A 25,034-nucleotide genomic window follows, 5' to 3' on the forward strand; every position below is an offset into this window, starting at 1 on the left:
ATATCCGTTCATCGTACATCTTGCAATAAAAAATTATTTTAAATTATTTTATTTTAAATTAAACATAAACAATATTCGATGAAAAATAATCGCACAATATATAATGAATAAATACGATTCACGACCCTCTCAAAATCCTCACAAAAATTTGAAAAAGATCCTGTTGGATTTCCATCGATATTGAATTACAACAAAAGAAACGGAGATAGCTGCCGGTGCCCTGCTTTTCATCATTTGGAGTGCTGCTTTTCATTCAACACTTTGTGATTTAGTTACGCATTTATAAATAAATAATAAGTTTAATTTGATTAATAATTTTTGTGGTGATAAGATAGTTAGAAGATATCTAAATTATAATTTAAGCTCATGTGGTGAAGTCTATTAGAATTTATGCATAAAATTAAAAAATTTGTTAATATTCCGTTAATTATTAGCACGTGAGCCACACATATTAAGTTAAAACGGAACTCTCATTTAAATATTAGCACTTGAAGATTACATATGAGCTAACTTTATTTTTTCAGTTTCATTTGTGAGTATCATGTGCTAACAATTAACGGAGTTAACGAAATTTCCAATTTTGATTCTCAATCGTAACAGACTTCATCACAAATGTTTAAATCATATTTTTTTTTAATATTCCAATTACTATATCACAAAAGAATTAAGAATCCAATTATACCTAAATAATACGACCTAAGATTAAGCTTAGCTTTAATCATGATTAAATTGCACGCTGGAAGATTGACTGATGGAGAGAGAAGAAAAGTAGATACCATCCTAACTACTTTTCTCAATTAAATATATTAAATCAAGAAGTTGTTGGGTAGGCAACTGTAGATTAAATTTACTACTTTGAGCCCTTTCTTCGCATTTTCTTGGGTTAAAAAATCAAAAGTATGTGGATTCCTTTCACACCGAAATTTCCTGAAGAAGATGTGAAAACACATAAAGCACAATTTCCCTTTACCCTTTTGCATTGACTCTTACTAATTTCCGGTGATCCAATTTGTAGATCTGTTGAGTATTTCTGTACTTACAATTCTCTTAGTCTTAGCTGCTCGATCATCGCTGACCAGGTGCGATCGATTAATGGCTTCTTCTTCTTCTTCTTCTTCTGCTTGCCTTGGTTGGAAATACGATGTGTTCATCAATTTCAGAGGGGAAGACACTCGCAGGGGCTTCGTCAGCCATCTCTACAACGCTCTGGTTAAGAAACCAATCAACGCCTTCATTGATGCCGAGAAGCTCAGAAAAGGCGACCACCTTTCTGAGCTCCTGACAGCGATTCGAGAGTCAAGGCTTTCGATTGTAGTTTTCTCTCAAGACTATGCTTCTTCCACTTGGTGCTTGAAAGAACTCGTGCAAATCCTGGAATGCAAGGATACCAATAACCAGATTGTCCTCCCCATTTTCCATGACGTTGAGCCGTCTGATGTTCGTCAACGTTTCGCGGAAGCTTTTGCTGAGCACGATCGTGATTCTAACGCCGAAATGGAAGGGGTTCGGAGCTGGAGATCCGCTCTTACAACTGCCACCAGTTTATCCGGCTGGGTTTCGCGAAAATATGAGTAAATTCTAATTTGTTTTAGTTTCCTATTAATTTTTGGGATTTTTGTAACGTTTAGGGGTAATTTGATAAATTTTTAATTTTTAATTTTAATTTCTATTTTTTGAAAACTAACAGATGAAAAAGACCCATTAATTATCATTTGGTGTTGTTATTATATTGTTTGTAAAATTTGACAGGACTGATGCAGTGCTTATCGAGAAAATTGTAGAAGATGTTTATAGGAAATTGATCGACATCTCATCATCATCAAGGAAAGAGAATGGCTTGGTTGGAATGGATTCTCGCATGGATGAAATGCATTTATTATTATATCCTCCCGGAGGTGAAACGAATAATGTTCGCGTTGTTGGAATATGGGGTATGGGTGGTTTAGGCAAAACAACCATCGCTAGAGCTGTTTATGATGATATCTCTTGTCGATTTGAAGCTTGTTGCTTTCTTGAAAATATCAAGGAAGGTTTCATGAAGCACGGCAAACTACATATGCAGACAGAACTTCTATCTAGTATCTCGAACAACAAGGTGGGGAGTTCCGACATTTCGAAGAAAGGTTTCCAGGTGATGTTAAATAGCCTAGGTCAGAGAAAAGTTCTTATTGTTCTGGATGATGTGGACACATTAGAACAAATTGAAGCTTTACTTGGAGAGCAACATTCCTTTGGTGGTGGAAGTAGAATTATCATAACAACTAGAGATTCGCAATTACTAAGCATAGCTGATGAGATATATAAGCCCAAGATTTTAAGTGATTATGGAGCTCTGGAACTCTTTAGGCGGTACGCCTGTAGAAAAAACCAACCCAACAGAGATTATGATGATCTCTCGAGTCGTGCCGTAAAATATGCTCAAGGTCTGCCTTTAGCACTCAAAGTCTTGGGAGCTTTTCTTGATAACAAAAATGTATGCCAGTGGGAAAATGAGTTGGAAAAAATAAAGAAAATCCCGCAAAGGGGAATTCATGATGTGCTTAAAACAAGCTTCGATGGACTAGATGACACGGAGAAGGATATCTTTCTTGATATTGCATGTTTCTTTAAAGGAATGAGAGAAGACTATGCAATCGAAATTCTGCACAGCTGTGGTTTCTATCCTGATATTGGAATAAGAGTTCTAATCGATCGAGCTCTCTTAACTGTCACAAGGAATGGGGTACTGGAGATGCATGATTTACTAGAGGAAATGGGTCGGAAAATCGTCCACCAAGAATCTACCAAAGAGCCTGGAAGACGAAGTAGGTTGTGGAGTTATGAAGATGTTCATCATGTGATAACTAAAAATACGGTGATAATTTTTTTTCCTTATGAAATGTTTAGTAGAAAGCAATCAATTTCTTAAGCTCGTTTGATAACCACTTTTTGTTTCCATTTTTAATTTTTAATTTTAATTTTTTAAATAATTGAAAATTGAAAACAATTACAAACAAGTTATGTGTTTTCAATTTTTAGATTTCTAAAAAAAATAATCAAAACAAAAGTGAAAACTGAAAACAAAATTATTATCAAACAACTCCTTAAGAAACAAGCATTAACTTCATAATCTAAACTAGGTTCTCTGCTTTTTCCTTCCCTTTGATTTGCACAGGGTACAGAAACAGTTGAAAGCATAATCCTAGATTTGTGGAACTCAGATGAGGGATGCTTAATTGTAGAAGCTTTTGATAGGATGACTAAACTAAGACTTCTCAAGATCAGTGCTCACGGCATACAACACCTGACCGGGCCCTTAAAGTTTCTTTCTAGTGAGTTGAGGTGTCTTTCCTGGTCTGGATTCCCTCTCAAGTCTTTGCCATCCAACTTTCAATTCGAAAATCTTGTTGGACTTGACATGCAATATAGTCTCATTGACCGACTTTGGGAAGGAACCCAGGTATGTACAATCATTTACATGTATTTGTTTCTTTTAAATGTTTGGGCTTTGAGTGAGATGTCTTATTAGCTAATGCATGTTTTGCTGAATGTTTTAACAGAAGCAGGAAAAGTTGAAATTCATCAATTTAAGTTATTGTCAATGCCTTAAGGAAACCCCTGACTTCACAAATGTGCCAAATCTTGAGAGGCTAATTGTTCAAAGTTGTATAAGCTTAGTTGAGGTTCACCTGTCTATTTCGACTCTTACAAACCTTGTTTTATTGGATCTGAATGGGTGCAAGGAACTTAAGATTCTACCCAGCAAAATTCGTATGAAATCTCTCAAAACCTTTGATCTTTCTGGCTGCTCCAGTCTTGAGATGTTTCCAGAGATTTCAGAAGGTATGGATGAGTTAGAAGAGCTTAATTTATCCTCGTCAAAAATTAAAGAACTGCCCTTTTCAATTAATAATCTCACGGGGTTGAGTCATTTGAACCTTTCAAATTGCAAGGAACTTAAGAGTCTTCCAAGCTGCATTCATATGAAATGTTTGAAAACCTTTAATCTTTATGGCTGCTCCAATCTTGAGATGTTTCCATTGATTTCAGAAGGTATTGAGGGGTTAGAAGAGCTTGATTTAACCGGGTCAAAAATTAAAGAACTGCCCATGTCAATTAATAATCTTACCGGGTTGAGTCATTTGAATCTACTAGGTTGCAAGAAACTTAAGAGTCTTCCAAGCAGCATTCGTATGAAATCTCTCAAAACCATTAATCTTTATGGTTGCTCGAGTCTTGAGAAGTTTCCAGAGATTTCGGAAGTGATTGAGGGGTTAAAAGTTCTTGATTTATCCAGGTCAAAAATTAAAGAACTGCCCTCGTCAATTAATAATCTCAGAGGATTGAATCATTTGAAGCTAAACAGTTGCAAGGAACTTAAGAGTCTTCCAAGCAGCCTTTGTCAACTCAAGTCCCTTGGCCGTCTCTCTCTTTCCGGTTGTACAAAATTTGAGGTGTTTCCAAGCATTGAAGAAAATATGGAAGGATTAAGAGATCTTCTCTTAGATGGAACATCTATCAAAGAGCTTTCCCCCTGGATTGAACGGCTTACGGGGCTTCTGTGTTTGGATCTGACAAACTGCAAAAGCCTTGTACATCTTCCCGACACACTCTGTAATTTGGCAATCCTTATCAAAGACACACAGCTCCGTCTTGGCCCGAGTCCCTCTCCACCCCAACCCCCCAATTTTTAGGTAATCAAATTTCAAACCCTATTTTTGGTTCGGATTTAAAATTCGAAATTTGGGAAATTTTATTATCTGAATAAAAAATAATTTTCAGGGGTTTTGGGTACTCTGTGCTGATAAACACATGGATACGAAGCTCTGTTTTGAAGCAATCAATCGGACACTACGCCGCGTTGCGGCAGCTTTGGTCAGACGGCTAGCCACGGCCACACATTTTGAAATCCCAAGAGGTGGCATTTTCCAAGGAGAGGTACATAACTGCACCGCCGGATTCTTTTGATTTGTGCTTGTGCAGAAACTGTGAAGATATTGGTATGTCAATTCCCGTTGCTAACTTGCTAATGCCACCGGTGCTCCTCCAATTTGGGTGAAGGGTAGTTTGCATTTCCTTTAATCTTAACATTTCTATATCTGCAAATTACAGTGGATGAGCCCTCTGAATTTGTGTAAATGATGTGGGGTATAATGATGGGATTTTCAATTGCTTGTCGTATGAATCATCAGCAAACTCTGCATATCAACAAGCAGCTCCAGATGGCGATCTATGGCGATGGCTTCGGAGCCCAACTCCTCTTTCGCTCCATCTGTCGATTCTGATCCCAATCCCACCTCCGATACAAACCCCGCCGGGTACTCCCCCTCTCTCTCTCTCTCTAGGAAATTAACAGAAAGTGGAAATTGAAAGTTCAAAGCTTTGGATTGTTACTTTGCACTGTGAAATTTATGAGACTGCAGACAGCTTACTGGTCTTTGAAAGTTTGTAACTTTATGTGAAGACGCCATGTGATTTATCTGCTGTTGATGTTAATTAACCCCACAATGATATGGAAATTGCTTTGTAGCCTGTAATTTTTAGTTTTTACATGCTTAATGGTGCAGATTTTGTATCATAGAGGAGCTTGAAACAGTGCAGAACTTTGCCACAATGGAGCTGCAGGAAATTCAAGATAATATTCGGAGTCGGCGCAACAAAATTTTCTTGCATATTGAGGAGGTGAGAGCAACTGCTAGTTGCTACCACGTTCTCAGTTTAGCATGTTTTAAATTACTCTCCAATTGCCATTAGAAATGTGTTCTTTAAGAATGAGCTTTGATATGCGTAGATTCGCAGGCTGAGGATACAACAGCGAATTAAACGCGCAGAGCTTGGAGCGGTAAATGAAGATCAAGAAAACGAACTTCCTAGTTTTCCATCATTCATTCCATTTTTGCCTCCCCTGGTAAGCTGCTGCTCCTGTAAATATGTGTATTTTCATATCCCTGACTTGTTTTAGCCATATTTTGTTGTAGCCTTTTGTCGGTTCATAAAAAGTTGTGAAAACTAGTGTTTGTGCAAAGTATTAATCACAAGGTGAATGCATTGCTTGCAGAGTTCAGACAACCTTAAGCAGTATTATGCTGTTTGTTATTCAATTGTTGCAGGGTTTATCCTTTTCGGTGGCCTCATAACACCCTCAGTAAGTTCTTTATGCATTAACTTGTTGTGATTAGTTTTAACAGTTATGATAAACATTATTTTCTTTTACTGGTCCGACAATATGGTTCGGAATTTGCAAGTAAAAAATGAGGAAACATATCAAATAAGTGTAGTTGTTGCTTGTAAAACATGGATTCGGTTATGTTTGTAACTCTTTGCCTACAATTACCTTTACATCTTTCAGTTGGAGTTGAAGCTGGGAATAGGAGGGACATCATATGAAGACTTTATAGTAAATATGCATCTGCCGTTGCAGTTGAGGTATGGCTCATATCTCAGGCTACTAACCCTCCTGTTCTCTAGTAATTATCATTTTGAAATTTTGTACCATCTATCGTGTTATGAATCTTTAAATTCAATTGTTATTGTTTTCCGTCTGCAATGTAGGAATCAAATACTTTGGGAATCAATATAGTCAAATTTTACGAGGATCCTCAATTTTTACGCATTAGAAAAACCTAGGATGTCATCTTTCTTGAAACGAAGCTAAATAATGTTGATACTATGTTGTTACCAGTTTCATTTTTTGATCTCCTATACTTTCAAACTGCAGTCAAGTTGATCCCATAGTGGCATCGTTCTCTGGAGGAGCAGTCGGAGTGATCTCAGCATTGATGGTAATTGAAATAAACAATGTGAAACAGCAGGAGCATAAGCGATGCAAATATTGTCTTGGAACTGGTGTGATAATGTCCTATGTTTCTCTTGATGGCACGCCAGTTCCGGGGTCAATTTCACCAGAGAAGAGGCCGGGAGCCATTACGCCAAGTTCGAAGTGGAGATGGCAAAGAGTTAACGGGAATGAAGGACTAGTCTCGCTTACAAAAACGAGTAGTACACTGAAAGTACTCCAACATTTCGTCGGTATTTTAAGTTTGGTAGGTCAACGGCAACATCCAAGCCAGCTTTCCGGTAATCGTAGATGACGGAAAGGTCAAGAGTGGGTTTACAGGAGCATTCAAGTTTGGAGAAACTGAGACAATACTAAGTAATGCACAGGAGGCTGCGTGCAAGGTTGTTCCGACACCCTTAGTAGCTGGGAAGTAATTATCATCAACATGGATGATGGCGTTTACACTGGTGTCAATACCTTCGACATGAAGTTCGACACCAACGAAGAAATGTCTTCTCATCCAATGCTAAGCGATATATTCTCGAAATTTCACATTATAGTTAAATGGCTACATTATTCTTCAGAAAATTTACATATTTTGTGTGTTTTATTACCAATCCTACATTCGATACCATTGAATTTACTGGTAAAAATACATTTCTGTAACGATCCTCCGAAGGTAGATCTTCGTCTTTCTTCTTCAACCACTTTCTTCAGGGAATTGCTGATGTCACCCAATGCCCAAGCTACCGATATGTGAGGGCGCGGATCCTGTGATCACCAACACCCCATGAAGTGATTTAGTTTTTTGAGCAATGAGTAGTATTCAGACACAATCATTTGCTCCAATATATTGTCATATATTCAGTAAGTAATTTCAAGTTAGAAAAGCACGAAAAAGCTAACCTTGTAAAATTCAGGAAGATTGTGAAGCTTATACACCTCATTGACAGCTTGAATCTGCTTTGTTATCTGAAATCAATGGAAGTTGAAATATTTCAGACTTGTAGACAATGAAAGCTGATTCAACCGTGCAGTAATACGAAAACAGGAATGCTTCTAGTAACCACGTTTCACTCCTCCAGGATATCAGGGTGGTATGATGGGCCACAAGGGGCGTGGAGGGTACGAGTGGTGTTGCAAGTCACGAGCAGAGTTGCTGGGTGTGTGGGTCATCGTTGGGATGTCGCGGATCTGTTTCACGTTTTAAATCCCATCGTTGGGATGTCTAGTTGAGACAGTCTACACCAATCATTAGACAAAAAACCTAACCTATCCGGTTCAATCCTAACCTAACTAGTCTGAAATACCAATTCCAATCTTGTCCGGCCAGGCAAACGTGCCCTAAGTTTCATAGGCTTAGGAACATGATTTATGCCAGGACAACACATGTTAAAACCATGAGCATATCATGCATTAGTTTTCGTTTGTGCTTTTCATGTTACAAGTGCACAGAAGACCAAACAATCTAAGCTAATAAGCAAGCAAGATATCGATATCTCAAAATCCCATGACTCTCGGCAAGTACTTACCAAATCTTAAGCCCATATAACAACTGAAAACATTTAGAATTGCACCAAGAGAGAAAGCTAGCAATCATACCTCAGCTAACCCAGCAGCAATGACTTCGATCGACACAAAGGTCCGGGTCTGATCATCGTTAACAAAAACCTCCCACTTGCTAAAATCAATCCAATACCTGTTTCACAATAACAAAATGTGTTAAACCGAAAATGGACGAAAAATTTGCAGGCTTACAGAATTATGTTAAATAACAGAACTAAATTCACACAATGCAGACAAGAGAATGTAAATGTAACCATACCGCCTCTGAATCTGAAGCTTCTGCCGCAGCATTGTCACCAAGGAATCAATCTGGTGCACCCGAATCGGAACAGTTCTTCCGAGACTTATATGGAACTCTCTGCTTAAAGCAACCTGTTCAAGCTTACGCTCATCCTTACGCAGAACGTCAAGCGGGACGTCAACGTCAACGGCATGGAGACCAGGCACCAGAGAAGCTAGCTTGTTCAAAAACAAGGCCATCTCTTTCCTCGGTGCTGGTGGTATATGAACTGGAACCACACAATTAAACAAGCAAAAACTAAGTGCAAAGCGATGGCATTTGCTAATAGAGCTGAAAAATTCGAGAATTTTGATTACCTGGGATATATACATGTACTGCGTAGTTCCCTTCGACGTGAGCAAAGTTCCGAACTCTGCTCGGCTGGGCGCTTGGGGAGAAGTCCAGAAATCCTTCAGAGGCAAAACACCAAACATTTGGTGGGCAACTCGGAAAAAGCCATCACAACAGAAAGCTAAAAGATAGAAAATTGATGGGAATCAGAGGTTACCGAAGGAATTGGGGCTGTCGAGAAGTGACAGAGGAGGTGGAGGCAGCGCAGTGGTCGGTTCTTTAGAGTTTTTGAGCTCTGAAGGTGGTGGCGGAGGTGGAGCCGGCGACTCGGAGCCTGAGTCCGACGACGAGTCTCCGTACGAGGCAATCAGGGCCTCCATTTCTCTCTCGCGCTAAAAGCGAACCGGTACGTTGTTAACTTGGGTAACTATAAGTAGAACTAGAAGACCGGAGATAATGGGCCTGACAATTGGGCCCACTAGGCTCAGGCCCAAGGATTTCGAACAGCGCGATTAGGAGGGAAAAAAACCGAAGAAAAAACGGGCACATTTGGTCTTCTTCGCTCCCTCTTCTTTCTAGGGTTGCCTGGTCAGGCCGTCAGGCCAAATCCTCCGTCGGAATCTTCAAAGCAATGTCCAAAGAAAACGTTCAGACGTACGGCGGAGGGCTCACGGTGGAACAAAGAAACCGCATCTCTCGGAATTTCAGAGCCGCCAAGGCCCTCATTGATCGCAAACGCCCCCGCAACGACGCCGTTTCATCTGATCATCACCTCCCTCATACCAAGTAAGTCGTTCAGGAATCAAAGATTTCATCTTCTCATTATTTTTTTGGTACTCGGCTGTTTTCTTGCTTCAATTTAAGTCAATTCAATTGTGTTTTCAAAATTCCAGAATTTGTGGCGGAAATGGAATCCAAACGCCAGCTCAGCTCAATAGAGTTCAAAGAACTCCTCTTTCCGAGCTACCGATGAACACACCGCCTCCGATTTCCGCAAGCCGGTACAATTCAGCGCGTGGTGAATATGGCAGTGCTTCGTGTTCCGGGAGCTTAAGCATTAGCCGGATTGAATCAAGTGTGTCAAAATCGGATTCTTTCACAACTCCAATCGGACAACCGCATTTTCCAACTTCATTCAGTTCTTTCTCTGCACGTGGAATTCTTGGCGATGATGATTTCGATGAGAGTATTTTGCAGGAAATTGACGCTTTAATCGAGCAGAAACCGAGTGTGGACATTCAGCGTGATGATATTGGGAGTTGTGGTAGTGATGTTAGTGCCGCATCAGCGCCGCCTTTGGGTAGTGAAAACCAAACAGATTCTGTTAACCATGGATTGCCTAACATGCCGGATGAGTATTCGAAGTATTTGCTATCTCTCAATGAAAGGCAGCGCGAGGCAGCTTGCAGCGATATTTCAGTACCTTTGATGATTGTTGCCGGCCCTGGAAGTGGAAAGACTTCAACGATGGTTGGGCGCGTTCTAATGCTGCTCAATGAGGTCTTGCCACTTTCCCTCCAACTTTTTCTTTAATGTCTGTTTATCTTTATGATCGAAGTCTTATTTGTTTTCTTTTGTGTTCCTAGGGCATTAGCGCGTTGAACATTCTAGCAATGACTTTCACTACAGCAGCAGCTTCTGAGATGAGAGATCGAATTGGAGCCGTGACTGGGAAACCAACGGCAAAACTACTTACAATCAGCACATTTCATTCATTTTCGTTGCAACTTTGCCGATCACATGCTGAGAAGTAAGCTATAGATTCACCTCCCTTGATTTTGAACAGCATACATATGGTGGTATAGCTGAGTCTGATATGTTGGCTTATGTTTTAGACTCGAACGCACACCAGAATTTTTGATATATGGACATGGGCAACAGAGAAGAGCAATCATTGAAGCTGTGCGGTTATCAGAAGATGAAAAGAGTAAAACAAACCTTAATGTTGCTATAGATGGGGAAGAATCTAACGGTGTAACATCTCCACATCATTTTAAGGATGCATCAAAGAAATGGCTGAAGTTTGTGACACAGGTTAGTCTTGAATACCAAATTTAATGTTCAGATTATAGTGAATTAAAAAAAATATTAGCTACAGTCAAGCTATAATGACCAATATAAGGGTTCTTCAGTCTTAGAATATGTGGCATTAGGCAATAAATTTATTTATGTTTCAGGCAAAAGCTTCTGGAAAGACTCCTGCTGAATGCCGAAGAATGGGTGATGTGACAGGAGTAAGCTCATAACTAGATATTTTAGATATCTTTTCAGTTCTCAGATACTATTGCTTACGAGTTTTAGCTCTCAATCTGAATCAGGGCGAAATTCTTAGGAATTACAATGATATCTTAAACTCGTGCAATGCTTTGGACTACCATGACTTAATTAGCTGCTCTGTGAAGCTGCTAAGTGATTTTCCTGAAGGTCTGTATCATCTAAGTATATTTAGTTGATTCATCTCATTTAACAAGGAAAGCTAAATGTTGATACATGGTGTCTGTTAACTAGTGTTGAAGGAGTGCCAGGAATTATGGAAAGCTATTGTAATAGATGAGTTTCAAGACACAAGTGCTATGCAATATAGTCTTTTGCGGATTCTCTCATCTCATAACCATATAACCATTGTTGGTGATGATGATCAGGTATGTTGTTGATTTATTAATGGAAGTTCAATTTTATTGCTCTCTCTCTCTCTCTCTCTCTCTCTCTCTCTCTCTCTCTCTCTCTCTCAGCTCATTCTAATCAAGCCCTTAGCTGTTCTGCATTAAATAATGTATATCCTGCTGCAGTCCATTTTCAGTTTCAATGGGGCAGACATTTCTGGTTTTGAGTCTTTTCGTAAAGATTTTTCAAATTACAAAGAGGTACGATTCGCACTTGACTGCTATGTTATCTTACGTCATTCACAGTGTCTTTTTTATTATATACAGAGCAAATATATTGTATAACTACAGTTTATCTTATGGGGTCTGTGAGATTTGACATAACTTTATGGTTCAGATTAGGCTTAATAAAAACTATCGGTCCACACGCTATATTGTGGAAGCTGCATCTTCTGTTATAAAAAACAATAAGAAGCGATGCCAATTAAAGAATGTTGACACCGACAATTCTTCTGGGTCTAAGGTACTGAATCTTTCCTTGCTCCAACAAGTACATTTGATGTCCTTTTTCAGTTAGTGACACTTCAAAATGGTTTTACTGGCAAAATGTAGGTAATTATCAAGGAAAGTCACAATGAGGATGCACAATGCGCCTTTGTTGTAGACAAGATCCTAGAGACTGCATCTAAACGGTCAGAAGCAGGGTGCTCCTATGGAAGCATAGCAATCCTTTACCGGAGGCAGGTCAAGCTTACTTTCCCTAGTACTAATGTGAATGAGGTGAATCATATAAGACATTTTTGACATATTTTCATTTGTATTCTATACTACAGGTATCAGGAAAAGTCTTCCAGACAGCCTTGCGTGAAAGGAAAATACCATTTAATGTTCATGGAGTGGCCATTTATAGGAAGAAGGTAGTTAGCATTTGTCCAGATTATGAAAAACTATCTTCTCAGATTTATCCATCTAATTTTGCTAATATTGTTTTGCATAACGTGGTTTTTGCTATGTAGAACTCAAGTTAGAAAGCATGCACACAAGAACTGTAATAGACTTAAGCTTTTCACCTTTTCCACCTGAATTTTGGCATCACTGGTCCTTTTCATTGTTTTTTGTACTTGCTTTTTCATTGCCTTTTGGCCAGCTATTCTATCTAAGATTTTGCTACATAAGGTTTTAGTACACTCTGATAATGCTTGTTGATGTAGCACTTTTCTTATGGCAGGTAGTTAGAGCCATTATTGCTATGATTAAAACGACTTTGCCTGGTTGTGATGATGGTTCATATAGGCAAGTCTTCAAGGCTTTACTTCCTTTTGAGAAAGAGGAAAAGAAGAAGGTATACGTTCGATGACAACGATGAATGAGCATCATATTTAATGTTCTTTTCAGCATTACAGTTGTATGTTCTTGCTATCCATCTAATCTTCTTTTTTACACACTCAACCTTTAGGCTCACATCTCTGGAAATCACTCCCTCTCTCTCTTCAGGTGATTGATTATATCGACAAAATTTTGACTCATAGAAAATGCAGCTTCATATCAGCTGCTTGTGACATCTTTAGTGCAAAAATTTCTGGTACCTTGAAGAGGTCTGTATAACAAAGATGTTTTAACATACATTTTTGCATGGTTAACTCAAAATATACTCATGTTTCATTCTTATTTGGTATTACAAGTGTTTAAAATCTGTTGGATATGTATTGATCGGTCTCTTTACTTGGTAATAGGACTCAGCTTACCCAGGGACGCAAGGTGCTGTTAACTTTAGAGATGATTTCAAAACTTGTTCTCAGGGTAAATATATTTGGTAAAGTGTAGCACCTCTTACTGCTTATTGGCATGATGTACTAGTAGTAGTTTGCGAATCTCAACAGATAAAAAGGATATAGCTCAAGTGAGATTCTGTTTCCTTGGTGATTTTTTTAGTTTTATTGGACAGTTATATACTTTATGCCTTCTTGTTATTAGAAGGAAGAGTATTTTTTGCTCCCATGCATTATTCTTGATTCATCAATGTTAATCCAAAATGTTATATTCTTTGTTAGATCTTTGTTTCCAAAGGGATATAGTTTGTTCCATGGAATCTGTCTTTATGTAGTTTTGAATCTATATGGTAGTCTCACTTATCAATGCACACAGGAACAATCGATTTCAGCTGTCATAACCTCGGTTGCGAATATGGTACCACAGGTTTGTCTTCCATTTCTCCACTGTTGAATGTTGATATGGCATTTTTTAATCAAATTGCCTTTAATCATCTTTGAGGATGAGGATCACCATTCCATAACATTTTCTTTGTTTCATGCTTATATTCAATGTTTCTTATTTAATTTCTCGTTTGACTTTCAATTTTTAGAAGTACCTTCTTGGGCAACGTGCGGTCGTGGATGTAGATGGAGGAAAACTGCTGAATGAAGACAATGACATGAGATCTGTAAGTTATGATGATTGTCATTTATACAATAAGCTTAAAAGACCCACTATTTGAAAAACCCTTTTTTCAGTCAACAAGGTTTTAAATGAATAATTGCTCTATTTTATTTAGTTAATCATTGCTGTCACTTAAATCTTGTTGCGATGTGATTATTCTCATTGCAGGTTCTTCAGTACCTACTGGACGATGTATCTGATTTCTTATCAACTCATTTTGTTGCGGGAGAAGGGGAGAGAGAAGTCATAGCAGAAGAAAAAGGCTGTGTTAATTTACTCAAAGCTTTCATCGACTACATATCTGAGCGGGAGAGTGAAAATTTTCGCTCCAGAAGACATGACAACCAAAGTTCTGTCACTTTGACTACCATTCATCAGGTTCTAGATCGTTTTGATATTCTTCTTATGCAAACCTTCCTAATTCTTATACTTGCGATGATTTCCTTATTTGTCTTCGTTCGGAGTTCTACAAAACATTCTTGGCTTACTTTCTTTCTTTTTCACTCTCTTGCAGTCAAAAGGTTTAGAGTGGGATATAGTTTTCATAATTAAGGTATTTTCCTTAACAGTGGCTGTAATAGTTTTCTAGTTGTTACTATATTTATTTATTTATGTGCAGAGTTGATGTGTTTCGTCATTAGATTTACGGATTAAACATGCCGATGCTATACCTAACTGATGGCTTGAAATTAGTATTCTGTTCCACTATATTCATGATGGTATTAACCTCTTCAAAGTCATCTTAGCTTGCTTTAACGCTCATGCCAATAACACAGGTAAATGAATCTGAGATTCCATTGTTGCATGAATTCAATGGCATTGCAAAAGAGAATGGGACCTCCATTGAGGTGTGTGGTAAATTGTTCAACATTTGTCAGTTATATACAGAACTTTGAAGTGTTTTACTCAATAATCCCATTCTTTTTTCTTTTGGTCAATAACTCAATAATCCCACTCTAATCATAGGAGGAAAGGCGCCTCTTATATGTTGCAATGACTCGTGCTCGAAAAAAGCTTTTCATTCTTTATGTTACGATGGATTCCAGTTGGCAGGTTCGTTTTAGCTTGAATTCCTGTCCTCCTTATTTGTTATTGTCGCTCTGACTGAGAAGGTGACTCCTTCAGATGCTTCAACCTTCGCGATTTCTGAAAGAAATTCCAAATCATCTACGAGAAGTCCAGGTGTGTTTTACTGTTCATTATCCTCAGTTGTTCTGCTGTTTAGCCAAACTTACAAATAATGAAGAATCTGAAGTGTTTTGAATCATATTAAATCTAGTGTGGATGAATGAAATTTTTGTTTTGTAGGCTGACATAAGTACAGAAGGCTTACAATCAAAGCATCATGATACTTCAAAAGAATCTATTCCATTGACAGATGATCCCAAACCAAACCTCCTACCTTCTGAAGTTGTTATGGTGCAAAATGATCTCCATCACAGTAAATTTGACGATGCTTCTGCAGAATCGATGGAATTTGGGGAGGAAAACCATGGAAATGGTTTCTTAAAAAGGTTTAGCTTCCAATTGTGATGGGTATACTATTATAATTAGCATTTTTGGTTGGTTATATTCATGACTAACTTTATGCTTGTGTCACTGTGCAATAGATTCAGTGTGGATGAGAGATCGATTATCTCTCATTTATTTAATGACTGGGCTAAGAAGCAAGCATTTCAAGATCCTAAGAGATTACTTGACAAGGTGAATTGGAGTACTCAGTTAAGGCAGTAGAACTTATTTCATTTATGATGTGTAGTTGTGAGTTGTGACAGTCTTGACTCTTGAGATATGAAAGCTTAACAATATACTTAGGATTATGCATGTCTGAGGCCGGGGTTTAGTTTCATTTTTGTTTGAGAGATAAGAATCATACTGTTTTGCCTTTAGACTTTTAACTTTGGATTGGAGGCAATGTGAATGGCGATGATTAATGTTCTGACTACTGCTTATATTTTCTGTTGTACCTGTTACAGGTCGGTTTTGTAATAGATGAACGCATACGAGCCAAGAACTACAAACACAAGGTCATAAATTTAGTCCTTTAACTTCCTATTCAATAATTGTTCTACCCTATATTTTAACATGCCTCACCACATGAAGTTGTCGGTGTTTGAATACTTGTATTTGGGTGTGATGCATCTATGTTTTTATATTACTGATCGACTCTATGTAACTCTCAGGACAGTTTGCGCTCACTCAAATCTTGCTTGAAAGATGAAGATGCATTTCATTATGCCCAATATGTAAGTATTCTTGGTACTTTCTGATTTGTGCTCTGTAAATTTCTGAAACCAAAAACAAAAGGATCGCTGGATTTAGCATCTCTAACAGGCAAGCCTTCTGTTGTTTTCGTTAACATCTGTCGTAATATGCAACTACATCTACTTCATTTCAATAGGTTTGTGCACATAATTGGTATAATATGCTAGCCAGCTCGACATCAATGTTATATTTCTTTGTAACAGGTTTTGAGATGGCAGAAAATACCTGCAGATCAACGTGCTCATTTGATGAGGGAGAAACAGGTTAGGTTTAAGACGGTTCACTTTGCCATACTTTGATTGTTTTCGGTGGCAAACTATTACTTTTCGTTGTCTGAACTTATGATTCAAGTTCTGAGCCAAATTCTAGAACCATTTTCCTTAACGCGGTCTCAACGTGGGACATTTGATACATCAAAATCTAGAACTTTCGTTAATGAAATGCCGAGGCGGTTATGTCTGTATCTTCTTCAAGCACTGTCCGTAAATTATGTTCATTTGTCGTTGGTTTTAATCCATACATATATTTATGCTTTCAGGAGCATTTCCAGAAGTTACGGATTGAGAACTCAATGGGTTCATCCGAACCAACACCGAAACAGGTACGCAAGACTCAGCATTTGATTACCTTACACCTTTTCTTGTGCGCACATTGGTATCTAGGATGGTTGAGACCCGGTAATTCGTTTCTCATGTTGTGAATTACCAGATTTCTTATCTGCAAAGTTTGGGCTGCACCGTGGCTCCTACGTCGCGCCTCCATGCTTCTCGTTTGATCGAGCAGTACAAGTCATTGTGATCAAAGATCGCCATTGTGATATATGTCTGAAAGATGATCATTTGGTAAAACTTTCTGCACCAATATTAAAGCCTTAATTAGATTACTCCAACTAGAAGATTATGAACTTTTGTGCTACCAACAACATTGCTCCCTTCTTCCTACAACATGTAAGGTTGGCTCGAATTTGCGCATCCACGGGGTTTTAATTTGCAGTATCAAACGACGGTATCGATTGCAGCCGGCAAAGATGTCGACATATAAAACAAACATCATCATAAATCTCCGTCAAATAAACAAAAAACACACCATCATAAACGAAATAGAAGTAGTACAAAAAACACACCTAAAAAACACACCATCATAAATCAGATTTGTTTTTTTTTTTTTTATCTTTTTCCTTTTTCTAAAGCACCGCAACCTCCCAAACGGTGGCCTAAGATACAAAAACGACTGACTAGGATACGAAGCTGAAGCTTCTATGATGAATGCGGCAACGATGATTTGATCCCGGAAATAGACTTATTATGTACAAATATAAATGAACCACTTAATGCAGTTCTCTAAGCCTGATCCTGAAAAGCCGCCAAAGTAGGACAACAAGTGAAAGCAAAGTTTGCAAACCATAAATTAACAGAGAGACGCACACCATCGGGTTCGCAGGTGCAATGCTGATAACTGCAGTGTTGTACGTGCCGTACATCGCGAGAATACACATTATAAGCTCCAACTGCATAGGGAAATTGGTGGTGAGGACACAGATCATGTAAAGTGAAACAAAAAATCCCATCGAGTTGAAAGTCACAAAGCAGATAAAAAAAATATTGTCGTCAGAACCCATGATGGACTCCCCTGCTGAGTGTGCTGGTTCATTGCTGCCACTGCCAGTCCCATTCTTGTTTGATCCCGTGCTGTCCTGCCAAACGCCGCCCGGAGGGCTGAGTCCGGCTTGAAAGGTGGCGGTGGCCACTAGTACAGCGACAACTAGCAGCGCCGTGCGTGCATCGCTGGGAGAGTCTCTGCCCATTTTGAACTTGAAGTATTCCATCGGGTTGTTTGGCTGCTGCAGCTGAAGGGTATTTGTTTCCATGGGACCATGAGAGGGAGTATATTGTATGTCTTGTGCTCTCGAAGCTCCGGCACCACGAAGGATCTCTTCAATTTCCCTATCGCCGGCTTCACTCGGGAAGATTAGTAGCAGATCAAGAGGTGTTAGACCACTCTGGTTTACAATGTTTACTTCCAATGCACTTGGAGTTTTTCCATTGCCAACTAACCATTCCACTACCTGTGAAGATTATGAGCTTTTTAATCGATATATTTTGTTGGCAAAACAATATTCTAAATTACTCAAATATATAGGTATAGGAATTCGAAATTAAGTGTTAAGATACAGACACACTACTCCACCTATTTGATTTACCTCACAATTTCTTTTGTGCCATGACCAAACTACATTGTTTTTCATTTTAGGTTTGATCTGATCAAATTGGTGAGTCACCTCTTTCTAGATTAATAAAATTGGTGTCATTAGTAAGATAATGACTTTTTAGTTAAAATAGTCTCTGATATTGACATAAGTTCTCACTTTAGTCCTTGAGATTTAGAATCTAAGAACTGGTCCCTGAGTTTGTCCACCATCAATCATTTTGATTATTTCGTGAAAAATCACTGTTAAATAAGAAAGAAAATGACAAAAATACCCTTACTTTTTGTCAAATCATTTTAGCCCATTGTTTATTAAATAGAGGGTATTTTTGTCACTTTGGCTCATCCCTCTCCCTTACTGTAAACAAAAAAAAGGTTGATGGTGGACAAATTTAAAGACCACTTCTATTGATTTCAAATCTCATGAACCCAAGTAAAGAGTTATATCAATTTCAGATACCATTTTGGCTAAAATGTCAATAATAAAGTCAACATTTATAGGTTTGAATACATTCTGTTTCAAATTTGAAGGGAATGTCACAAACGCAAATTAGGTTAGTTGGTCAAGACAGTATTTCTGTCCTCTTGTACCCAAGTTTGAATCACCCTATCCGTTAACTAGAGTAGTTAAGAATATCGACTTCTAAAACAAACAAAAAAAATCAAATGAAACCTAGTTGATCATAGTGTACTAACCTGGTGTTGTTCCTTCCAGGTTGCTACGTGAAGAACTGAATTGCCATTTTTGTCCTTCATATTCAAAACGTTGTCCTTCCTCAGTTCCATGACCGATTCAACCAAAGTTTTAACTGCTTCAAACTGGCAGTTATTAACACCAAGGTGCAACGAAGTCTCATCATATAGAGTCACGTCTTCGAGACTTTCCGGGCAAGCCAAAACCATCTCTTTGACAACATCACCCCTCCCTCTGGCAGCAGCATAATGAAGAGGAGTCCATTGGTCTCTTCCTTTCATCCGACAGAGTCTCGGGTCAGCTATCAGCAGCTCCCTTACAACCTCCAAATACCCGTTGGCTGCCGCGATGTGCATGGGGCTGAACCCATCCTGGTTCATTTCATGCACAAAAGCTGGTTTCAACTTCAGGATCTCCTGAACAAATTCGACATGTCCGGCAAGTGAAGCGACATGTAGCGGGTTCTCGCTGGAAGTTAGGGCAAGGTTATGGAGCAGAAGTGGATTCTCTGCCATCAACTGGTGCAAGAGCTGGATATCTCCTGTTTTAGAAGCCTCAGACAGCCTCGAATCCATCCTGGCAGATTATGTTAAGCTTCTTGTAAGAATTGATTTCCCTTGAATTCATTTATGTAATAGAATAAACATATATAGTATACAGAGGTGGATTTAATACCCGCTTTTTTCAGAATCACCTCAGTACCAACCTAGGCCTAAGTCTGCTTTCTTTGGCTTGAGCCCCCTTTTTCCTCTTTCTCCGATTCCTCCTTCCTTCCGCCTTTCCACTTTTTTCCCGTGTTTCCTTCCACCTTTTCCATCTTTTCCCCCTATTTTCTTCCACCTTTACACCTGTTTCCCTCCAAGTTCCTCAATTCGGATCGACTTCATCCATCATTGACTTTACAGTTCGGATCGGCTTTCACTTATCCTCACTGCGATTTTTCGCTTCTCCCGGAAGGGATGTATAACTTTGGCTCGGATGTTACACCACCTTTTCTTTTGGTTTGCTTTTATCGGCACTGTTGCTATTGGGTTACTTCTGCTCGTTAATTTCTTTCGATTTGTGTAATAAAATAAACATAGTATACAGTATTAACACTGTAGAATGAAATCATGAAATAGATGCAGAAGTCGTAACGAAGAAGCTTTGCCAAGAAGAAAGCTATAGAGCTCTGTATTTGCTATCTGAATTCTTACAAAAGTTAGTTAATACAAGAGAGAGAAAGAGCTTTTATACTATCTACTTTTAAGATAAACTGATAAACTGACGGCCCCGATCCCGATATTCTTCGAATACTAAAATAGGCATTGTAAGATTTCATATCGTCCAGGATAGTGATCTTTATATGTATATTCTCATCTCTACCTAGCATGAGGCCTTTTGGGAGCTCACTGACTTCGGGTTTCATGGGAACTCCAAAGTTAAGCGAGTAACACGCGAGAGCATTCTTATGATGGGTGACCCACTAGGAAGTTTTTGTCTAAGTTCCCAGAAACAAAACCGCGAGGATGTGGTAGGGGTTCAAAGCAAATAATATCGTGCTACAGTGGAGTCGAGCTCGGGATGTGATGAGGGTCCGGATTGAGATGTGACACAAACCCTTTGCACTAAGCAATTAAAGTTAATGGTACTCAATCAATTCATGTTAATTGCCAATCAATACTGCTAGAATTGCAATGGCGAGAGAATCTTACTGACGCTCCTAATCTCAAAATTAGAGTGATTTCATTCAAGGTAATGTTAGAAGACTAAAATTTGGAGATAAAATTTTAAAAATTAAGGGACATGAAAGTTAATGATTAGTTTATTACTTAATCGTTGATAAACATGCTCATTTTATTGGTGACTCATCATTTAGTTTGCTAGTCTTGTATCCAAATTTAGTCTTCCTAGCATCACCCATCATATATACAAATGAGAAATGTTACGAAGACTCTTTCATAAGTGGAACTATCTATGAATTTTCTGCCATCAAATGTTTTTGGCACAATTTTCGTGCCAACATTATAAAGTATTGTACCAAAAAATGAGGTAGTAGAGATTGTTTAAGGAGAGTCCCATTTTGAGAAAATCTCCTTCACTTTTCTCATATACAAATATAAGGATCAAACATACATGTGGTAGTGCTAGGGGTGGCAACGGTTTGGTTTGGGGCAGGAAATGCTATATTCATCCCAATAACCATGAAAACTAACTTTATCCATAATCGCAAATTAATTATCGGTAATTATCCATAACCACCGGATAACGGATTCTCCATCGATTAACGGTTATATCTATCTTCGTCAATACAAAAAATATAGGGAACTTTAATGAAAAAACTCCCGATACTATTTACTTTAATGAAAAACCACAGTTTTACTCTAAAAAATCAATCCTGGTACTATTCACTTACAACACCTTTTTGTCATTTTCGTCATAACTCAAAGTTTTCAAACATTTTTCAATAGTTTTCCTAAAAATGGATTCGTTCAGTTGATGCAATATAATTTAGTGATTAAATTGGATTAATGGACCCTGTGGTGATAGGATAATCAAAAGATTACCCCCGTGGTAAAAAAATCGGATTTAAACCATTCTGGTGAAGTTCGTTAAGATTGAAGCCCAAAATTAATATTTTCGTTAACTTTCTGTTAACCCAAAGTTAACAATCCCACTCTTCTCTCAAAGAATCCATTAGATTTTTGAACCACAAAGCCTGTTGTGTTCAAACTTAATTTTTCGATCAGAAAAAGCAAAAGAAGAAAGGAAAATTTCGTAATACATAGAAATGTATGGTGTTTATGATAGTACGAAGCTGGAGCTTCTATGATGAATGCACCAACAAGGATATGTTTTAAGGGGATCAAAAGCTCAAGTATCCAAGTGGGAACTCATCCTTTGACAATAGATCATATCAGCTACTTGCACCAGAGAGAATGAACTGAGGAGGAAGGGCTTACTCTAGAAGAAAAGGGCTGTTCTATAAAAGGCAGCAGAAAGGTTGAAAAAAAGGACTCTCAAGTCTCAACTCAACATACAAAAAAGACTTCTAAAAAGCTTTGCAACCTACTCTTCACATACTCCCTTTGTAGTTCAAACATTCTTCTGTATTTATAGCTCTGCTACTTCCTTTGTAGTATTGATTTCTTGCATTAAAGTTTACTTCTCAAAACATGTCTTGTACTTGCAAGATTTTGCTCGCCTGGCATCCAAACTTGCCCGAATAGGTTGAAATTACGCCCAATCGCTTATATTTATCATTTACTTTCAAGTTATTACCTTTTCCTGTAATTTATTGTCATTTTGGTTAACACTTTACGAGTATTTACAAGCAGTTTACCTTCAGCTTGTATTATTATTTCTAGCGGTTTACTTTCTGTTATTACTTCTTCTTCTTCTTCTTTTTCTTTTTTTTTTTTTTTTTTTATAACAAAGATTGCAAACTGGCTTGGATCGTTTCTGATTAGTTTGTGGTCATTGTTTTAGCATTCAACGCAAGAAAAATATAAAGTTTTTGTCTTCAAAGGATAGAAAAGGACCTAATATAGATTTAACCCCTCTATAGAACAATCTTTTGATAAGAGGCACAATTTATTTGTGGGGCAAGCAAATGACCTATAAACAAGCTGTCTAGCTAGCAATAACATGCCTGAAAATAACTAACTTCGTAAGAGAGCCTAAGAGCCTATTAGGTTTTGCCAAGGCACCTTAAAATTAATACAACAGCACAACTGTAAAATCACTACAAATAATGGAGTTGACGAAGTGATGCAGAGCAGCATGCTTTTCGGTGCAGTGCTGATAACTGCTACGGTGTACGTGCCGTACATCATCACCATACAAAATCGAAGCTGAAACAGCAGAGGGAAATTGCGCGTGAGGAAGTCGATCATGAAAAGCGAAACCGAAAATCCAATCGTGTTGAAAAACATATAGACAACTACTAAACCATTGCTCCCACAGTCAATCCCATTCTTATTTGATCCAGTGGTGTAGTGCAAACCGCCGTTCGGAGGGCTGATTCCGGCTTGAAAGGTGGTGGTGGCCACTAGTACAGCGACAACTAGCAGCACCGTGGCGTATGGATCGTCGTCAGATTTTCTGCCCTTTTTGAACTTGAAGTATTGCATTGGGTCTTTTGGCTGCTGCAACTGAAGGGTATTTGTTTCCATGGGACAATTAGAGGAAGTATGGTGTATGTCTTTTGCTCTCGAAGCTCCGGCACCACGAAGGATCTCTTCAATTTCCCTATCGCCAGCTTCACTCGGGAAGATTAGTAGCAGATCAAGAGGTGTTAGACCACTCTGGTTTACAATGTTTACTTCCAATGCACTTGGAGTTGTTCTATTGCCAACTATCCATTCCACCACCTGTGAAGATTATGAGCTTTTTAATCCATATTTTGTTTTTTGGCAAAACAATATTTTATACTACTCAGGTATAGGAATTCGAAATTGAGTGTTAAGAGACGGACACACTGCTCCGCCCTCTTGTACCCATAATCACCCTATTCGTTAAGTAGAGTAGTCTAAAATATCGACTTGTAAAACAAAAAAAAAAACATAAAAATTCAAATGAAAACTAGTTGATCATAGTGTACTAACCTGGTGTTGTTTCTTCCAGGTTGCTACGTGAAGAACTGAGTTGCCATATTTGTCCTTCATATTCAAAACGTTGTCCCTCCTCAGTTCGATGACCAACTCAACCAAAATTTTAACTGCTTCAAACTGGCAGTTATTAACAGCAAGGTGCAACGAAGTCTCCTCATGCAGAGTAACGTCTTCGAGACTTTCCGGGCAAGCCAAAACCATCTCTCCGACGACATCACCTCTCCCTCTAGCAGCAGCATAATGAAGAGGAGTCCATTGGTCTCTTCCTTTCATCCGGCAGAGTCTCGGGTCAACTCTCAGCAGCTCCCTTACAACCTCCAAATACCCGTTGGCTGCCGCGATGTGCATGGGGCTGAACCCATCGTGGTTCATTTCATGCACAAAAGCTGGTCTCAACTTCACGATCTCCTGAACAAATTCTACGTGTCCGGCAAGCGAAGCGACATGTAGCGGGTTCTCGATGGAAGTTAGGGCAAGGTTATGGAGCAGAAGTGGATGCTCTGCCATCAACTGGTGCAAGAGCTGGATGTCTCCTGTTTTAGAAGCCTCAGACAGCCTCGAATCCATCAACTGGTGCAGATTATGTTAGGCTCCTTGTAAGAATTGATTCCCCTTGAATTCATTTATGTAAGAGAATAAACATAGATAGCATACAAAGGTGGACTTGCGAATCTCACTGTTTCTTCCACCTTCCTTCCGCATTCCTTCCACTTGTCTTCACTGCGATTTATCGCTTTTTCCGGAAGGTGCGTTGAGCTTTCGCTCGAGTGTTCACCCCACCTCTTTCCTTTGATTTGTTTTATTGGCACTGTTGCGGGTAGGTAGCTTCTTCCCGCTAACTTTTTGTGTAACAAAATAAACATTTTACCATACAGAGTGACTTGAAAGTAATAATTATAATTAATTAAACTTAACAATCAATCCGGCTGGAATTGACATGACAAGAGAATATCGCTGACACTCCTCATTGCAAAATTAGAGTGATTGCATGTATACAAATGAGAAATACCAAGAAAATTCTTTGAAAAGTGGAACTTTTTATGAACTCTTCACCACTAAGTATTTTTGGGACAGTTCTTGTGACGATATAAATATTGTGCAAAAAACATGAGGTAACGGAGAGTTAAAGAGGAAGGTAGACTAAATTTTTTAAACCAAACAATATGGTTGTAGATGATTCGATTATTAATTGTTGTTTTTTATTTTTATTTTTTTGTCAATACTTGTTTTTTATTGATGACACATCATTTGATTTGCAAATTTAGTTTAAAATTTTGATCTTCTTAATATTATCCTTATGAAGAACTCCACAGAGGGATCCTCACAAGCAGGATCCGGACAAGAT

General features: G+C 38.4%; 6 protein-coding genes across 12 annotated transcripts; 3 read left to right on the forward strand and 3 right to left on the reverse strand.

Annotated features, from left to right (window-relative positions):
- Nucleotides 1-872: 872 nt before the first annotated feature.
- LOC103953682 (disease resistance protein RPV1) lies at nt 873-4,897 on the forward strand. Of its 3 annotated transcripts, XM_048565137.1 has the most exons (6): nt 874-1,571; nt 1,750-2,854; nt 3,155-3,439; nt 3,540-3,822; nt 4,135-4,673; nt 4,762-4,897. In XM_048565137.1, exons 1-5 carry the CDS (start codon nt 1,093-1,095, stop codon nt 4,671-4,673), a joined length of 2,691 nt encoding a protein of 896 aa, XP_048421094.1. In that variant the 5' UTR covers nt 874-1,092; the 3' UTR covers nt 4,762-4,897. The 3 variants fall into 3 exon arrangements, with proteins under 3 accessions (XP_048421095.1, XP_048421094.1, XP_018504538.1); XM_048565138.1 differs by lacking the exon at nt 4,762-4,897 and having other exon boundaries at nt 873-1,571; nt 4,277-4,466; XM_018649022.2 differs by having other exon boundaries at nt 3,540-4,673.
- On the forward strand, nt 4,776-7,423 carry LOC103953681 (protein ORANGE-GREEN, chloroplastic). Of its 4 annotated transcripts, none has more exons than XM_048565159.1 (7): nt 4,776-4,917; nt 5,092-5,297; nt 5,547-5,661; nt 5,771-5,887; nt 6,038-6,124; nt 6,329-6,405; nt 6,698-7,423. In XM_048565159.1, exons 2-7 carry the CDS (start codon nt 5,212-5,214, stop codon nt 7,068-7,070), a joined length of 855 nt encoding a protein of 284 aa, XP_048421116.1. In that variant the 5' UTR covers nt 4,776-4,917; nt 5,092-5,211; the 3' UTR covers nt 7,071-7,423. The 4 variants fall into 4 exon arrangements, with proteins under 4 accessions (XP_048421116.1, XP_048421117.1, XP_048421115.1 ...); XM_048565160.1 differs by having other exon boundaries at nt 5,172-5,297; XM_048565158.1 differs by having other exon boundaries at nt 4,837-4,979.
- LOC103953680 (U6 snRNA phosphodiesterase 1-like) lies at nt 7,294-9,274 on the reverse strand. Its single transcript, XM_009365448.3, has 6 exons — nt 9,112-9,274; nt 8,921-9,013; nt 8,583-8,832; nt 8,360-8,456; nt 7,664-7,729; nt 7,294-7,528 (listed from the first exon to the last, which is right to left on the reverse strand). Exons 1-6 carry the CDS (start codon nt 9,272-9,274, stop codon nt 7,331-7,333), a joined length of 867 nt encoding a protein of 288 aa, XP_009363723.1. The 3' UTR covers nt 7,294-7,330.
- Nucleotides 9,246-17,098, forward strand: LOC103953809 (ATP-dependent DNA helicase SRS2-like protein At4g25120). The gene is made up of 28 exons (XM_048565136.1): nt 9,246-9,680; nt 9,788-10,394; nt 10,481-10,644; nt 10,730-10,928; nt 11,072-11,128; nt 11,213-11,318; nt 11,403-11,536; nt 11,684-11,758; nt 11,895-12,020; nt 12,110-12,241; nt 12,331-12,414; nt 12,726-12,839; nt 12,992-13,092; nt 13,231-13,297; nt 13,643-13,693; nt 13,860-13,937; nt 14,102-14,311; nt 14,448-14,486; nt 14,710-14,781; nt 14,900-14,986; nt 15,059-15,115; nt 15,242-15,447; nt 15,544-15,637; nt 15,910-15,960; nt 16,117-16,179; nt 16,402-16,461; nt 16,737-16,799; nt 16,907-17,098. The coding sequence occupies exons 1-28, from the start codon at nt 9,526-9,528 to the stop codon at nt 16,994-16,996; spliced, it is 3,342 nt and encodes a 1,113-aa protein (XP_048421093.1). The 5' UTR covers nt 9,246-9,525; the 3' UTR covers nt 16,997-17,098.
- A 170-nt stretch (nt 17,099-17,268) lies between these two features.
- On the reverse strand, nt 17,269-20,108 carry LOC103953692 (ankyrin repeat-containing protein BDA1). Its single transcript, XM_009365462.3, has 2 exons — nt 19,100-20,108; nt 17,269-18,263 (listed from the first exon to the last, which is right to left on the reverse strand). The coding sequence occupies exons 1-2, from the start codon at nt 19,670-19,672 to the stop codon at nt 17,526-17,528; spliced, it is 1,311 nt and encodes a 436-aa protein (XP_009363737.1). The 5' UTR covers nt 19,673-20,108; the 3' UTR covers nt 17,269-17,525.
- Nucleotides 20,109-22,639: 2,531 nt separating this feature from the next.
- On the reverse strand, nt 22,640-24,308 carry LOC103953691 (ankyrin repeat-containing protein BDA1-like). 2 transcript variants are annotated; one of them, XM_048565150.1, is made up of 3 exons: nt 23,684-24,308; nt 23,029-23,449; nt 22,640-22,930 (listed from the first exon to the last, which is right to left on the reverse strand). In XM_048565150.1, the coding sequence occupies exons 1-3, from the start codon at nt 24,254-24,256 to the stop codon at nt 22,794-22,796; spliced, it is 1,131 nt and encodes a 376-aa protein (XP_048421107.1). In that variant the 5' UTR covers nt 24,257-24,308; the 3' UTR covers nt 22,640-22,793. The 2 variants fall into 2 exon arrangements, with proteins under 2 accessions (XP_048421107.1, XP_009363736.1); XM_009365461.3 differs by having other exon boundaries at nt 22,640-23,449; nt 23,684-24,306.
- Between the last annotated feature and the right edge of the window lie 726 nt (nt 24,309-25,034).

Source organism: the organism of the source record quoted next, unplaced genomic scaffold, assembly GCF_019419815.1.
Source record: "Pyrus x bretschneideri cultivar Hongxiangsu unplaced genomic scaffold, Pyrus_bretschneideri_v1 Contig4, whole genome shotgun sequence".
NCBI classification, from domain to species: Eukaryota; Viridiplantae; Streptophyta; class Magnoliopsida; order Rosales; family Rosaceae; genus Pyrus; species Pyrus x bretschneideri.